Source organism: Microcaecilia unicolor, chromosome 8 (assembly GCF_901765095.1).
Source record: "Microcaecilia unicolor chromosome 8, aMicUni1.1, whole genome shotgun sequence".
Lineage (NCBI taxonomy): Eukaryota > Metazoa > Chordata > Amphibia > Gymnophiona > Siphonopidae > Microcaecilia > Microcaecilia unicolor.
This window is the reverse complement of record NC_044038.1, coordinates 180,501,593-180,519,119: the sequence shown is the minus strand read 5'-3', so window position 1 is coordinate 180,519,119 and position 17,527 is coordinate 180,501,593. Positions and strand designations below refer to the sequence as shown.

General features: G+C 44.4%; 1 protein-coding gene across 2 annotated transcripts in view; it reads right to left on the bottom strand.

Moving 5' to 3' along the window:
• The window catches only part of ADRB2 (adrenoceptor beta 2), a 100,616-nt gene extending 90,378 nt beyond the window's left edge, over positions 1-10,238 (bottom strand). Inside the window, exons 1-2 of one of the 2 annotated variants that reach the window (XM_030210974.1) lie at positions 8,847-10,238; positions 964-2,569 (exon numbers count right to left, since the gene is read on the bottom strand). In XM_030210974.1, coding sequence (XP_030066834.1) covers positions 2,511-2,569; positions 8,847-10,011 — 1,224 coding nt within the window. In that variant the 5' untranslated portion in view covers positions 10,012-10,238 and the 3' untranslated portion in view covers positions 964-2,510. Of the gene's footprint in view, positions 1-963; positions 2,570-8,846 lie in introns of those variants that run through there. The other variant, XM_030210975.1, reaches the window with a different exon arrangement.
• Between the last annotated feature and the right edge of the window lie 7,289 nt (positions 10,239-17,527).

Sequence of the window (17,527 nt, the reverse complement as noted above, 5' to 3'; positions counted from 1 at the left end):
TAAGCCCTTGCATCTGCAACAGCCCACTCCCCCTTGCATCTGAATCAGCCCCCCTCCCCTTTTCCCAGCCCTCTTTTCTCACCTACCCAGTGCTGGCATGCTCTTCAGAATAGCTGCTTCCCCCCTACACTCAGCCCTGCCTGTCTTCTGGCTGCCCACACTGCAGGGAGTTTAAAACATAATAGCCTGCTACTTCCTGTATCTTGGGGAAGCACCAGCAACCAGAAGAAAGCATCACGCTCCTAACACTCTGAAGATCACGCCAGTGTAGGTTATGGTAGCCCACGTGTGCCCCCCCCCCCCCCCGCTCCAATGATGTCATCCAGCAGTGACAGCAACTACAGCGTGTCATCAGAGTGTCCCTGCCCAGACCATTTTTCAAGTTTTTCAGTTATAACCAGAAACCCCAAATCCCCCATTGGATGTGTCTTTATGGATTTCTCCAGTTATACCAGAAAATCAGTAGCCCTAAGCGACTGACCTTGAGATATAAGATTTTGAAAAAGAAGATATCTAGTTATAGAAAATTCAAAACTTTTATGCAAAAAGATTATAAAAGTGGAGGAAATAAAATGTCATGGGAGACAAAAAGTGACCTGAAGCCGAGGCTGTGAGTTGGAAGCAGTTCTCCTGCTTTGGAAAAGGGTGTTCTGGAAATCAGATATCATCAAAAACACATCTTTTCATATTTGAAACTCAGAGACCCTCAGTCTTTGCATATAAATGAGATCAGTGTTTGCTAGAGAGCCTTGACTAAGGAATAATGATCTCATCAGTCATGTGACACTTTAACCCACGAAGTGAAAGAACCCCTTGCTCCCTTCAGTTCTTCCTCCACACCTTTGCCTCTCAGCCTTGAAGTTTTTGACAATCCATGGAAACGCAACTTTTGGCTTTTCCCCAAAGAAATAATTACTAATAGCAGTAATTACCATATAAATACATCATTTTATTTTAACACAGTAGTATTGATAGAAATAAATATATGAAAACAAATATAAACATATTTACATAATATATGTACATTCATATCAGAACAAAAATATATTCATTTATATCTTTCAATTGTGCGAAACCAGCTTCAAGCAAATAGAGTAAACAGTATTATTGTATACACATTTCTAGACCTGTTTATCGGCCTTATTGCACATAAATCCACCACACTCAAAACTGTCCGCCTGATCTGATGCTTCTGAAGTACTAGCAGCCTCTGAAACTGGCCTCTGTGGTTGAGGTTTGGGGTGGGAAAGAAAGGGGTTGGTCTTTGTTAGGCATCTTTTGCAATAGCCCAACCATCCCTCTGTCCATCTATATGTGACAGGAACAAGGAGATGGAAGCCACTGAGGTGGCCAACAGCCCAGATTCTGCCACCCAAAAGAGAATTAAAACTATTAGTGGCCACCCCACCCAAAAAATCCCTCCTTACCCAGTGTCCCCTTCCCTGCGCAAAAACATGCAAAGTTGGACATAATCCAGCAAAGGGAAGGCTGCCAGAGGTCCAGACTTCTCCTGTGGCTACTGCGGCCAGCAAGTCATGGACTGGCCCCGACTTTTATGTTTCTGTCTATGCAGAATGGGCAAAGGGATGGGACCCGGGGGCAACATTTACTGTGCCACAGCAAGTGTGCACTTTCCAACCTGTTGATATTTTGGGGAAGTTCAGAAAGGCGTGACACAGATAAATAAATGGTAGGTTGGGTTGGGTCAACTTCTATGGTATGGCCCCAAGTCAGCTGTTCATTATACAATGAAAGCAATGTATGCAAATGTACTCCATGCTTTCCCAGTATAGGGTTGAGAACCACCGTCCTCTGAATTCCCACAGGGCAAAAGGTGACCAACACCGGAACAAGGCTGACCTGGAGCCCTCTAGGAGAAGTCCTTAGTCATTTCCTCCTCTTCACTGTTTTTCTGCATATTCACATTATGAAAACTATAAAATACACCAGGGTTTGTTTCAACAGGTTTGTTTTTTTAACAGTGCACAAGGGGTTGTGGTTTGTTCTGACCCAGCCAATGCCATTAAACAAAGGGTTTTGCTTGGAAGCTTCCTTTGTGCAGCCCCCCCCCCCCCCCCTGAGTGGGTCTTAGAACCATGTCTCACAGAGGTAGGCGTTCTAAAACTGATTAGGCTTTCCCAGTGGCTGGGGCACTTCTGTGGGCATTAATGTTTCTGAATCTGAAATGCAGAATGTGATCTTGAACTCCCCCCCCCCCCCCACCTCCAAAAAGCCACTGATCCTCTCAAGGCCTCCAACCATTTGATCATTCACAGGCTGAATGACTCATTTTAACGCCCTGGAATGTCCTATTGTTTGATTCTGAAGGGCCCATTAACAGTTATGGTCTGATGTGGCAGCAACGTAGTCCCAGAAATGGTTCAGCATTGTCCTCAGCGCAGGCCCGACAGATCTGCTCGTGTCGACTGGATGCCCATGGGTGCTCTAGGGGCAGCTCTGTGGGCGACTTCCCAGGGAGGTCCACAGACGGTCTTCAGGGACATGCTCTCTTAGGGGTCTTCACTCTTGTAACCACTTATTGCCAAAGGCACCCCTAGCGTTTCTGTTCCTGTTTGTAACAAAAAGTGCTGGTTGAAAACACACTTTCTTGAGAGCACAATTTTGCATTGCGATATATAAACACAGACATCCGTGTCCTGCTGGCAAGAACACACAAAGACAGGACAAACTGATACAGTCTCAATCCCCTGTCAATCAAACCTTAATTCTGTAAATCAGTGTTTGCTGCTGAAATCGTCTACAGACCTGGACATGAGGCCAAATCAAGCCTTGTGTCTCTCCCATCAGACAAGCTGTATTTGCAAGAACGCAGGTACAGGGCATTACATGTGAAACCGACTATAGTGAGCTCTGCTGCTGTGAGGTATTGCATTAAGGTTTGACTCACTATGTTCTTTCCCACAGAGAAAGAATGGGGGAAAAGGCTTTTAGTAGATCAATGCATTCTCTCAGCTACACAAGAAAATGTACTGATCTCCCCATTGTAGTTAGAAAAGGATACTTCAAGGGACAAACAGTTAAAGGGCACAGTAGACCTCCAGAGGGCAGGAAAAGACATGTAGATATTGTAAGGACATAATGAGCTGCTGAGAGAGAGAGAGAGAGCAAGGACCTCACTCCATGAGACAGAAAACAGTGTTTAAAAATTGTCGCAGCTTTGGCGGGGTACCCAAGCCTGATAGTGTAAGCTAGACAGCTGGGATAGCTGCGCTTAAGGTTGAGATCCCTTGCTGCACGGCGGGGAGCTCGGTTTACGATTGGTCAGTCTTGCTGTGATGGTGGACTGGGGTCGGCTACTAAGCCACGAGCTGATTGGCTTGGGTATACCTGGGGATTTATGTTTATAAAGTTGTTTGAATTTAAAATAAAGCTGCGGCCAAGTTTTGCCATGTTTAAGAAATGTCCATGTGTCTCGTGTGATTATTATGCACTGTAACTAATACCCCGGGCCCAAGGGTCTCGGTTGCCTATGTTAAAGGATACTTCAAGGGACAAACAGTTAAAGGGCACAGTAGACCTCCAGAGGGCAGGAAAAGACATGTAGATATTGTAAGGACATAATGAGCTGCTGAGAGAGAGAGAGAGCAAGGACCACACTCCATGAGACAGCAAACAGTGATCTAAGAGACATATGCCGTGTTTTATGGAAACCCCAGAAAAGCTGGACAGATTAGTGAAAAGAAGTGAAGGCAGAAAAGAAAGGTTTTATAGTTACTGAAATGTTTTCCATGTCTCTATAGGTCCTGAAACAAATAGCCAAAGTGAATATGTAACAGGGAGCAGGCAGCGAGAGAGGGTGAGTGTAAAGATCAGAGATGGCAATTAGGGAGCCATGAGTATGAGGAGACAGGGCCATGAATACACAGAGACAGAGGGAGTTGGGGAGAGAGACAGAGTTCTCGGTCTGTTGTTTACTCCCAAGGATGTCATCCATCCACCTCCGCAATGACAAACACACGCCTCTTGGAAAATGAAGAAAAAAAAAAAAAAAAAGACACCCATCACAAAAACAAGCTCCCTGCTGCCAGTTCAGGTAAGCAGGAGAACACGTCCTATCTCATTCACCTACAGATCCTGGGGGGATTGCAGCAACCCAATGGGAATTTGGCAACACACAACTCATACACCACATCAAAGGTTACGACAACTTGAGCCTTTCAAGTTAGTACAACTCCAGTGCTTAACCCCTGTGAACTTTTAGGAATGAAGTAGGGTTTGGCAAATGCCAAGACCCAGAGGTGTGGTTATTGGACTGAAACACAAGGAGAAAGAAAGGAGAGAGAGGAAAAGAAAAGGGAACATTAAGATCATAAAAATGCTGTAAATAACTCTGCAAAGTTTCCTATACACCATGGAGCAGCTGTTACTGCATCACCCATCTCTCGGATTCATATTTTTTACTTAGGGGGCATTGAGAACTGGAGGCAAAGGGGCTTCCGCTACCGTGAGAAGAGCTTTCTGCCCCTTGGGTGGAGAGCAGTCAGTCTCATTTCTGCTGCACACTTAGTATGAGATTTGCTCTGACTGTCAGTGTCCTGCCCTGCTGTGTGAATTCAAAAGGTATCACGGCTTGGCAAAGTGAGTGCTGCCAATGTCGAAGCTGCCAGCAGCAGCTCCCACTTAACCTGTGCAGATCTCGACATGCCCAAAATTTACTGAGAGCATTTTATCAGTGATCCCCTGGGAAGATTCCAGTACACCAGAGCCTGAGAGCCTGCCTCTTCTCTGAACTCTCGGCACAAAGGGAACAGTGAAGAAAATAATCTCAAGGTATCTAAAAATAAGAAACATGTAAAAGGGATTTGCGTGTGCTGGGGTGAAGCAGCCTACAGTGATTTCCCTGGTGCGGGACAGCCTCTCCCCTCCCATAATGCAGAAATCTGTTGCAAACCGTAAAATCCAATGTTTTAGCCCTTTCCAAATCAGATTTAGAAATAGTGCAACCAAGCTGAATTAGATTAAAAGAAAAAAAAAATAAAAATGAAGACAGAGGGCCGGGGAGGGAGGAGAAAAGGAATGAAGGGGATTACAAAGAAGAGAAAATTCAAGACCTGGAGCGTGTGAGAATCATACAGAAATCCCAGGAGAAAGAGCGAGGAAAGGAAAAGCCAACATCTGGAGCAGAGCAGTAACACATCCTGAGAAAGAGAAATGAAATGGCCCGCATAGATCTACCAATTAGATTTAATTACACATGCCCCTTCCTTTTCCCCTATTAATGAACACATCTTTAGAGGCACCCAGGCATTCAAGACATTTCACTAATCCCGACTTCAACCCATCAGTGTCTGCCTGCCTATTTATACAATCCTTCATCTGTGTAATCTCTCTGTTTGTGAGCCTACTTCCTCAATAGATGGATACGTGAATACACACAGCCTGTTGACACTTCACACGTTCACCTAAGGGAAGAACAGACTGTACATTAAGTTGATGCACAAATTCAGTTTTACTGTTGAAGGCTCCTTACTGCAGGATGCACAAGGTAACTCCATAGAACTGTTCAATCCTGGGCAAAGCGTGCAACAAATGTAAACAGTACAAAAGTGGGTGGGATTCAAACCAGTAGAGGAGGGGCAAGGGGAATACACTAAAGTGTTCAGGTATGTCCAGACATTCTGGGCAACGACTGAAACACGGAAAAGTGAATGATAGGCATTTTCATGAAATACCTACCATGAAACAAAAAGATCAAGAAAAATTTTAGCAATAACAAAAAAAAATAAATAAATAATCCTGGTTTCCCTTAATCGGCAGTGATCATGGAAATCATATGAAAATCAATTAAGTTGGAGGCAATACCATTGTATTAGATGAACTTAATACACTCCATTAACTTTGGAGAGTTGTACTCTAAAACTAGTCTAGTACAAAAGTCTCAGACCCACAACTTATTTGTTGAGCTTTTTCCTAAGGATCCAAGTGGACCGATACCAAAGCCATGGTACTATGAAATGACCAACTACAGCACAGCCCTATAACTTGAGGCTTCACTGCTCTATCTACACAATATACTTAAACACGTCTCAATAGCAAAGACTATGGAGACCTGGACGCTGGATCTAGTGTTGGTTTGTAATGATTATAGAGGAAAATGACCTGCAATGGTCTACCAGTGGAGGTGACAGAGGTCAGTAGTTTAACATATTTTGGCACATCTGGAAATGATACCCACAGCAGTGATAGCTGAAATAGAGGGGGAGCAAGGACAGGAGCTTGGTTAAGTCAAGAATATGACTTTACATGCTTGGCTACCCCAAGTGGAAGACCTTCTAACCAGGCAGACTGGACAGGTCAAGTTGGTATTTTCTGGTGTTACTGTAAAACTCTGTCCTTCTTGTCCAGCAGAGCCATTCTACACATACTTTGTAATTCAGGGAACAACCACTAGGCTAGTCTATTATTGTATGAACTAGTCTAAATATTTTGACCAGCAAGAACAAACTCAATTTCAAAGACTGGTTGAAGGTGTTACAGAGGAAGAGTGTACGTTAAATGGTGCTGATTTCTGGCTAAAAAGAAAGGGTACGATTCGGGAAGAAAATCAAGTTTTGGAAGAGTCTAGCATAGTAGGTAGTTTTCCAATTAAGGATTTACTACCTACCCCCTTGACTGCAAAGCCCGTACACACACAGATAAATCCTATTCATAGATTTCGTACTGAAATCTGCTTTGCTTTTACTACATGGGAAAAGCTTGTCATATTTAGTAAATCTATTTCTGAAGGAAAATCAAATGCTTTACTATATTTTGTCTATTGGAAATAGATTTCTTTTAACATGTTTACTTAAAATGGTTTCATTAAGTCTGGGTTTAGTGCAGGGGAAATTCAAACTTTTAAAGTATGTCCTTTAATATATGTTTTCTTGGACCCCACTCACAGATTGCTGAAATTGCATATCCTGGAAAGTAACATTTGCACAGTTACATTCCAGTCTAAACAGGGCTGCCACCGAAGTTAAGATATTAAAACATTAAACTGAATAAAATGTCTATTATGAGTATTTTGGACGGCAATTTTAAAAAATATATTGGTGTTGTCAAAGGGGGGCTGGAATGTAATATGCCACAGGTGAACTCGTTTTGTAAATATTTTGTTAGAAGTCGTAGCCAATGTGCGGGTGATAGTTTAACAGGTTTTGACACTGAGCCTAGGCTGTGTCTGGGTTCTCCGATGGGCAGGTTTTTGTTTTTCATGGCTCACTTACTTCGCAAACAGAGGCTCGTCTGAACTACACAGTCTCATCAACCTTTTTTCTCTCCCAACAAAGCTGAATTGGCCAGATTAGCAAATGATCCCACTGGCTCCCTGTCCATCCGATGGAAAAAAGGACGTCAAAATACAACCTTGCCATCTGCTCTAGTGAAATAAAATGCACTGTCCTCCCCCAAAGACCTTCAGATCTCCCCATGATTAGGAGCCGGCTCTGTGGTTGCTTGAGCACCCCCAGAATTCAGAGAAGTCCTTTTATGTGCCCAGGCCATTGGGCTTAGCACCCCCAATAATTCTGAAAATGTACAGTCAGCTCAGAAAACCTTCCAAGCCTGGAAACACCCCCGAGCCTAGCTCTGTCCCTACCCCGCAGCCCCCTCCCCCCCTGTCCGTGACAATAAACCTCGTACTTTCAGTTTCTCAGTCGTGGCAATGTGTAAGAAAGACCAGCCCTGCTCCCTCCCCTCCTCATGCACCTGTTGCTTCTGATCTGCCCATATGACAGCCGCAGGCAAAGCTCGACACGAATCCACAGAAAATGAAAACATGTATATGCACCAGAAAAACAGAAATATATGTATGTCAAGATCCAATAGCAAAACATCGGATAATATGCCAATTGAAAGAATAAGAACGGTACTCTTTTGTCTGACATAAATAGAAGGCGTGGGCACCTTTCCAATGAACTACTTTGAATTTGATCCAATTATACTTTCAGCGAGTACGTATTCGATCCGGAGCTGGTTTGCACGGTCAGTTACACAGCAGCTAAATGGAAACCGATTTATCTTGACATAACAGTAAAATGCAAACATTTTACAAAACAGAGAGCTTTCCTGAGAAACATGCAAGGAATTCCTGGACCCGGAATCCCACTGTCCCCATACTGGATAGGGCGTGGCTTTTTTACGAGTGCCACAGGGCAGAAGTGGCTTCAGACGTCTTTCAGGGTAACTCCGGAAAGTTAAGCTCTTTGAAGTGCGACTTGCCTGTAGCTGATAATGGGCAGAACTGAAGACCTGCTTTAGCTAAAACCTTTCTATCCAGAGACCCATATCCCTCTCTCCCTCTCTGACTAGTACCGGAGGATTATCTGCAGTCCCATGAAAAATGGTCATTTTCACGTTCCTCCCTCAAGTTACCAAAATAAACAAAACAAAACTCTATTTTGCCTCACCCACAATTCGTTTAAGTTTGCGGCACATGCCTCAAATGAAGTGAAATCGCATTTGCTCCGAGCCCCTGCGTGTCACTGGGCTCTGAAGTAGTGATCGGATGCTCATTATCCACTATATAGGATAAGAGCTGCGAGGGGCCGGGACAGAAAATGGGGTTTGACGGGAATACTAACACAATGAGCAAAAGAAAGGCAATTCTGCATTTCACTCATTGGATGGAGGAGCTGGACAAAACGTTAACAAAGCAAAGTAAAAGTAAAAAAAAAAACAAAGAAAAACAGCCAGTCTCCCCACCCCTCAGTATAAGAACTTCCTGAAGAACTCGGTACCATCCCAACCCACATTCTACAGAGATTTCACAGCTTACATTTAATTCTCCCGTGACCTTTTTGCATTAGACACATTCTGAAATCAGATCTGGACAATCAATGTACCTTGACAGTCCAGTAAGGCTTGGTTGGAGGGCTTGTCTTCCTTAAAGAGGACCTCGCAAGTGCTCTCCTTCTTCCCCAAATTGCCCGCGTCCTGCTCGTAACAACTGTTCCCGTTGCTGTGCGGATATCCATTGCTGTAGAACTTGAGCGTCGATTTGCGCAGACACAGAAGCTCCTGAAAAGCGTATCTGAAGTCGGGGCTCCTGCAGTAAATGACGGGGTTGAACCCCGAGTTGACGTAGCCCACCCAGTTCAAAAAGACATACACGCTTTTGGGGATCAGGTCTCTTTGTAACACTTCCACAATGTTGACGATGAAGAAGGGCAGCCAGCACAACGTGAAGGTGCCCATAATGATGCCCAATGTCTTCAGGGCTTTGTGCTCCTTCAAGCAAAATTTGGAGGACCTCCTGTTGCTCTGCCTCCCGTTCTGCTCCTGCTGGTTGTTGTTCTGGACGTGGAACCTGCCTTCGCTTCTGTCGATCTTCTTGAGCTGCTTCTTGGCCTCCTGGAAGACCCTGGAGTAGACAAAAATCATGATCACCAGGGGCAAGTAGAAGGAGATGATGGATGAGGTAATGGCATAGGCCGGGTTGGTGAAGAAGCCGCAGCAAGTTTCCTCCTGAAAGCACTGGATGGCGTGCGGCTCCACGGACCGGTACCAGTGCATGTGGATGGGCAGGAAGGAGGTCAACACGGACACCACCCAGACCACCAGGATGACCACCCGCGCTTTGCATTTGGTCAACAGGCTTTGGTACCTAAACGGGGAGGTAATGGCAAAGTATCTGTCCACTGCGATGACACACAGGGTCTCGATGCTGGCAGTGACGCACAGGACGTCCAGCGAAGTCCAGAACTCGCACCAGAAGTTGCCGAACTCCCAAGTGTCCAGGATAATGGAGATGGCTCCGAAGGGGACGACGGTCAGTCCCATGACTAGGTCAGCGCAGGCCAGGGAAGTGATGAAGCAGTTGGTGACCGTCTGCAGTCTCTGGAACTTGGCGATGGCCGTGATCACCAGCACGTTGCCCAATACTATGATCAGCACGATCAAGGACATGATAATGCTCATGCCCACCTTCCAGGCACTGCCGGGTCCTATGGTACTGTTTTTGGCGCTGGTGTTCCCCAGAAGGGAGGCGTGCGAGCCGGGGGTGCCCATGGCTTCGGCTTCTTTGCTCCTGTGTTAAAAGTCAGCAGAGATCTTTTGTTCATAAAGAAGTTGGGGCTGTCCCTTCTCTGCATGCAGTCCAGTTACTCCTGGCCAAAGGCTGCGCGTAGATCCTCATTCGGCCGCTTTAATGTTCCCTTTCTTTGCTTTTGCTCTTTAGCCCTTGCAAACGTGCACCCAGATGCAGCAGTAGCAGCGCGCGAGACATTCCTTCCCTCCTAAAGCTGCTCTAATCACGCCGCGCGCCGAGCCTTTGGGTTTATTAGAAGAGCACCTCCTCTGTGACGTCACAAAGCGAAGGGGGCCAATCCAGTGAGCTGGGCGGAAGCTGCCAGTCTGCGGGAAGCAAAGACGAGTTCTCTGCCAAGCTCCATTCTCAGCTTTCGCTCTGTGACGTCTTAGCTTCCCCATTGGCTCATTGAATGGCGGGCGCCGCTCTTGGTGCTTCTTGACCAATGAAACAAGAGTTCGGTCGATATGAATTACAAAAGAAGCGTCCAAGCTGCTTTTCTGATAGGGCAATTTCAACCGACCTGAAGAAAGGTGGCTTCGGATTGGCTCTGATTGAAAGGACGAGGCGGACTGTTACCGGCCTGGCGCTGGCTTTTCAGGATGCGACAACAAACAGAAGCATGTGTCCTGCCAGTGCAGACAGTGGGATTTAAAGGGAGAGTGTCAGTGACAGTATTGTGCAGATTGCGGAGCAGGAGCACCAGGCAGCAGGCAAGGAGCAGGTGGGGTGTGAACCTGGGGCTGACATTATGTATGAATATATGTTTTTGTGATTAATGCACACAGTTGTACGTTTGAAAATAATAATTTAGCTGAATGTTATGCTTTACTGAAATCTGCTTCACATGCACAATCTTTCTACAAACAATGATAAACATAAAAAACAACAAAATTACCCTTAATACAACACAAACAAGACTTTCAACACACGATTTCTACATACTGCAGTTTGAAACTTGTGAGCAGTGGCACCAGTGGACTTCAGTCCTAACCAATCAAAAAATCCACTTTAGCCTGTAAACCACTTTGATGTGTTCTACAAAAGGTGGGATAGTAAATGTTAAATAAACATAAACTGTAAACTTCCCTAAGATACATCCTGGAGAGCTCATGCTTCAATAAATTCTTTAGAAGGTGCTACCAGTGTCTGTCTTTTTCCCCACTCCAGACTAACACAGCCACCCTTCTGAACTTTTTCATCGTTGGGGAATGCCTTCAAATGGATTAACTTTGTGCATACCATGACAGGAATGACTTTTCCCCTATGCCAATGCATGCTAGATATTATTTATCCCAATATCTCAAAGTCATTGCTGATGCTTCTTTTAACTATTGCATTGGGACTTTGGCAATCAATGTTAATTACCATTTGGCAACATGCCTTGCCAGTTCAATAAGACTTCACTGATGATGTTATCTTTCTGAAATAAAATCTCCCAAGTTGTCCCTTTCCCCTGATGATATCCACCCTGATTGTCTCTGTGTGTCAGTCCTGTGTAATAAAACCATCTTATGTTCAGTGCCTGGCACTACCGGAGGAGACAGCTGTGAAGGGCAGGGATGGAAAAGCTGTCACTGTGTTCCTTCATGTCAAATAGGGGTTCGAAGGAATAATAACAAAATGAGAAAGACAATTTAATGGAACTCGTATTGAGTTACGACTGAAAGAGGCATGAGCCAAATTCAAAGAAATAAATAAATTCTACAGTTTACTTACTTGATGGACAACCTTGATAAAACATTTTAAAAGCTAGAAAAAGCCAGAGCTATTGCTGAGCTCAGATAATCTCTTGGATGAATCTCTTTAGAAAGGCGATTAATGAACCCCAATAAATAAATAAATATAACTTAATAGACAGTTTACAGGGTAGGATTAAATGCATAGGCAAGCTAGGCTTGTGCCTAGGACCCTTATGTTTAGTAGGGGTCCTGACAAATGTGCTAGCTCTGATAACTTGATAATTTTCAGTTGCATTATCTGTATAATGTTGCTAAAAAGTATCACTAACCACTCCGGCACACTCTGGATAGTACTGAAATGATCCATGGCGGAGCTAAGGTGAAGCCAGGAATTACCTGGTTAGTGATGATATTTATCAGGTTAAAGTTAAGACAGCAAAAAGTCTGCTCTAAGTTTATCTGGGTAACTATCTGGATACCTGTCTGAATATTGTAGATACCCAGAGATATGCCAGACACTCAGCACTGCTATAAAAAAAAATCCACGATAGCTGAAATTAAAACAATGACCACCAGGGGCTGAACATTACCTCCTCCCCCCCACCATACCTTCACCAAAATCTATGTGTGGGGATGGATAAAGGTTATATATTAAGAGTAACACGGGTCTCGCCCCTTGACTAGCTCAGGTCTGCAATAACCTGGACTGGGTCACAGGGAAAACTTATTCCTCTCAAATGCTCTATTCTTTTCTCCACTCAGATCATCACTCATTCAGTCACAGGTTGCACTATTCGACAGGAATTCTATTAAAGGAAGGAAAAGGCCCCATCGAGCCATCTCTCCTGTAGTTTATCAGTCCCCCAGGAGAGATGGCTCATGGAGTATATTGAGATAAGTACAGTTTTCTACGTTTGAGCACTGTACATTGTTGGGCACTGTTGGATGCTTGGAACATTGAAAAATATGCGATGTGCTGCACCGAGACAGTTTGATTCAACTCACACAGTAGCGGATAACCAATTCTTAAATTTCAAATAAAAAGATGAAGAGTAGACCCTTCTGATCACCTTTAGCTCTATAGATTGGTTGATCTGGAGCTCTTTGAGGCTTTTTCCTTCCTTTAATTGTATTCCTGTCGTGAACATATTTCTGAAGTTCAGTGGGTCCTTATTTGGGGTTTTTGGTTTTGAATGTATGACTTAAATGATACCACACCTGTTTGTATTGATTTTTAGTGGATATTTATCTTGGGTCCAATTTTATGCTTTGAATAGCTGAGGCAGGAAGGGGTGAAGTGACTTGCTCATGGTTCTAAGCAATGCCAGTGGGAGAAGCAGGAGTGGAACCCTAGCTCTTAGCCTGCAGTGCTGACTGCTGAGCTAATCCTTCAAAAGAATGGTAACCATTCTCATGCAATAAGGAAACCAGATTCTCCATCCTTAAAAGGTCATGACCTTAGTTTAGTGTAGATATTTTAAAGTTAATCCTGAAATATATGTTTTTAGTTGTGTGTTTGCTTTTGCATAGTAACGTGGAGGGGCATAATTGAACGGGACGCCCAAGTTTTAAAGGGTTTTTTTTGAGGGTGGGAGGGGGTTGGTGACCATTGGGGGAGTAAGGGGAGGTCATCCCCAATTCCCTCCGATGGTCATCTGGTCAGTTCGGGCACCTTTTAGAGGCTTGGTCGCAAGAAAAAATGGACCAAGTAAAGTCGGCCAAGTGCTCGTCAGGGACACCCTTCTTTTTTCCATTATCGGCCGAGGATGCCCATCTCTTAACCATGCCCCAGTCCCACCTTCGCTACGCTGACGACACGCCCCCATGAACTTTGGTCGTCCCCGCGACGGAAAGCAGTTGAATAGCGAGAAGAAAAGAAGATTGTAAAGACAGAACACTGTTCACTGGGAGACATGGAGTAAACTCGGCCCAGGCATCTACTCAGTAAAGATAAGTGAAGATTTTTTCATTTCAAACATTGGTTATGGACTGTTAATAGACAAAGAGGGGCATAATCGAACGCGAACGCCCATCTCCATGGGCGTCTATCTCCGAGAACGGGTACATGAAGGGACGGGACAAACCGTATTTTCGAAAAAAATGGGCGTCCATCTTTTTTCCGATAATACGGTTTGTGCCCAGCAAATGCATCGGATTTGTTTGGATTTGAGCTGGGCAGTTTTGTTTTTCAGTGATAATGGAAACCGAAGGCGCCCAGCTCAAAAACGACCAAATCCAAGGCATTGGTTCGTGGGATGGGCCAGGATTCTTAGTGCACTGGTCCCCCTCACATGCCAGGACACCAACTGGGCACCCTAGGGGGCACTTGTAACAATTAAAAATAAACAGTTATCTACCTCTGAAGTCCATAGCTCCCTTCCTTTGGGTGCTGAGCCCCCCAAATCCCCCCCAAACCCACTGCCCACAACTCTACACCATTACCATAGCCCTTATGGCTGAAGGGGGCACCTAGATGTGGATACAGTGGGTTTTGGGGGCGGTTTGGAGCGCTCCCATTTACCACCACAAGTGTAACAGGGGGGGGGATGGGCTTGGGTCCACCTGCCTGAAGTCCACTGCACCCACTAACAACTGCTCCAGGGACTTGCATACTGCTGTGATGGAGCTAGGTATAACATTTGAGACTGGCATACAGGTTGGAAAAAAAAGTTGTTAAAGTTGTTTTTTTGGGTGGGAGGGGGTTAGTGACCACTGGGGGAGTCAGAGGTGGTCATCCCCGATTCCCTCTGGTGGTCTTCTGGTCATTTAGAGCACTTTTTTGGACTTGTTCATGAAAAAAAAGGGTCCAAAAAAAGTGACCCAAATTCGCGCTAAAAACGCCTTTCTTTTTCGATTATCGGCCGAGGATGCCCATCTCTCCTCGGCCGATAAACACGCCCCAGTCCTGCGTTCACCACGCCTCCGACACGCCCCCGTCAACTTTGGCCATTTCCGCGACAGATTGCAGTTGAAGACACCCAAAATCGGCTTTCGATTATACCGATTTGGACGCCCACGGGAGAAAGACGCCCATCTCCCGATTTGGGTCGAAATATGGGCGTCTTTCTCTTTCAAAAATAAGCTGGAAAGTGTATCTTACTGGGGCAGTGCAAGATCTGTTATACTTAAAAAACAAGGAGAGGAAGGAAGGACTTGTGCTGTGATGTTTGGCAGCTGAGGTCTTACCCCATATTTTATGGTTTAAAAGGCACTTCAGCACGACTAAGCACTGCATATTTAAAAACAAAAAATGAACCAGTGTATGGTTTGAGTGAATATAGGATATTCTGGTGTAATTAGTACCAGCCAAAAAAATAAATGGTCATAAACATATAAAAAATAAAGAAACGTTTACCATTTTAAAGACTTTGACGTCAATACATTTAATCTGACTAGCAATTTCAAAAACACAATTAAATTCTGTTAACATGAGAGGTTTGCCCGGTGTATTATTATATGTATTTATAGGTTTGAAGTAACCACTTTATCAAAGTATTTAGGTGCACTGGTTAATGACAATGGTAGGGTAAGTGCTTTTTTCAGAGTCAAGTCCAAGGTAGTCAGAAGCATAGTGAATTCAAGCAGAGGCGGTAAAACTGCATCATACAGTTCACATGAGGTAAGCAACAGTGGGGAAATTCCCTCCTCATTCCAACAGGCACTACAGCTGCTGTGAGCGCTGGGACTGACAGCTTGAAAAATGAATGCATTGTTTAAACAAAGCATGTGCCAAAATCCAGGAACATTAACGCTGCTGTACCATTGCATTTCTAGTTTTCTTGTTTCAGGTTACTGGCATCCGAAGCACAGGAGTGGGTTGTAAGAATTTCTGGCGTGGAGCTGGGATTTGGGCTCCTTGGAGTTACTAACACTGAGTAAAAGCAAATAAATAAATAATAAATGATGGAAGGGCTCCGAGAGGAACTGGGAGAATATGGCCACATGTAGGACATCAAAAACATCTCCCAGGAGTTCAAGGCAAGTTGCAATTGAGAAAAGTGGGTGGGTCCCTGCCCCTGAGAGCTTGCAGTCTGGGTTTGGCTGTGTGGCAGTGGAGGATAAGTGGACTTGGGATACGGCCGTGGAGGAGGCAGAGTTTGAGCCTTAACTTTGCCGACTCTCAGCCAATTGGTTTGGCCACTATGAGCCAGATTCAGTAAATGGCACTCAGATTTAGGCGCCCTGAAAAATCCACACTAACTGATAATCTATAAAGAATATTCAGTCTGGAGAAGCCTTTATAGAATGGCACTTAACATGGATTGCCGCGTCCAACATTGGGCACGAGGAGTTACACCAACTGAAACCTGGTATAAATCATGGTGAGCAAGTTAGGCGCATAACCCTGGTATTCTAAAATACTGCGCCTAAATTTTGGGAATGCCTTTGACCCGCTCATGCCCCTCCCATGGCCATTCCCCATTTTGGGTTGCACGCGGGACACTTTGGGTGCCCAGTATTATAGAATAGTTGCACAGACAGATGCGCGTGTAAATTAAAATTAGTGCCAATTAATAATTGATTGTTGACATCTTCTTAAATCATTAATTTGCACATCTGCCCTGCTGTCCCATGTTTGGGTGACTTATATAATTCGAGAGTTTGTCCTAGATAGGCTGGAAGAAATTGTAATAATTTGGTCATACAGTGGGTGCCATAACTATCCAGGAAATATTAGAAAAGGAAGCGACCGATGTTTTAATCCTCTTAAGATAGGAGGGAGCTTCTAATTATTCTCATACCTCACACTAACATTATCGGCTTTTGTCTCTCCTAGAATGTAAACCGCACTGAACCCTGGAAAGGAGATATTGGCGGTATAAAAGAATTGATTTGATTTGGTTTATTTAATTATTTTCAATTTCGTAAAGGGTTAAAAACCTTTATTTTTTAGTAAATTTTATGATCTTAATTAGTAAATTTACTAATGAGAGGGGCCATGGAGGGGCATGGGTGGGTCAAGGCAGGGCATTCTCAAAATTTAAGATATGTGGCAGTTTACATCAGAGTCCTTACAAGGGAAAGCTGTAAGGGCAACAGAGAATGGTCTACTTGAGTTTCCAAGTTCTATTAACACTTGATATAGCAATCTTTTTCTACAAGCGACAGTATATTAACAATTGTAATAATAATAAATGAACCACCCAGGGAACATTTCATTAAGGCAGTTTAAAATATAAAAACCAATTATTAACAGAATGAACAGAACTACACTAGAAACAGGAAAGCGAAAGCGAGAGTAGACCAAAGATAAGGGTACAGATACATACATAGTAGCATAGTAGATGACGGCAGAAAAAGACCTGCACGGACCATCCAGTCTGCCCAACAAGACAACTCATATGTGCTACTTTTTGTGTATACCCTACTTTGATTTGTACCTGTGCTCTTCAGGGCACAGACCGTATAAGTCTGCCCAGCACCATCCCCGCCTCCCACCACCGGCTCTGGCACAGACTGTATAGGTCTGCCCAGCACTATCCCTGCCTCCCACCACCGGCTCTGGCACAGACCGTATAAGTCTGGCCAGCACTATCCCTGCCTCCCAACCACCAGTCCCGCCTCCCACCACCGGCTCTGGCACTATCCCCGCATCCCAACCACCAGCCACTAGAAAGAGATCTGCCATCTTTGTGATGGAATAACTACCAAAAATTAATAGAGCTACAGGAGAAAATAATAACCAAACAATAAGGGCTGAAGTAGCCTTCTGTAATAAAGCTGAGCCTGCAGGAGAAGGAATGTTTATCATCGCCATCAACTGAGCTAAAGCTCTGACTGGAGGCTACAGCAAACAGGTCTCCGGAAAACACAC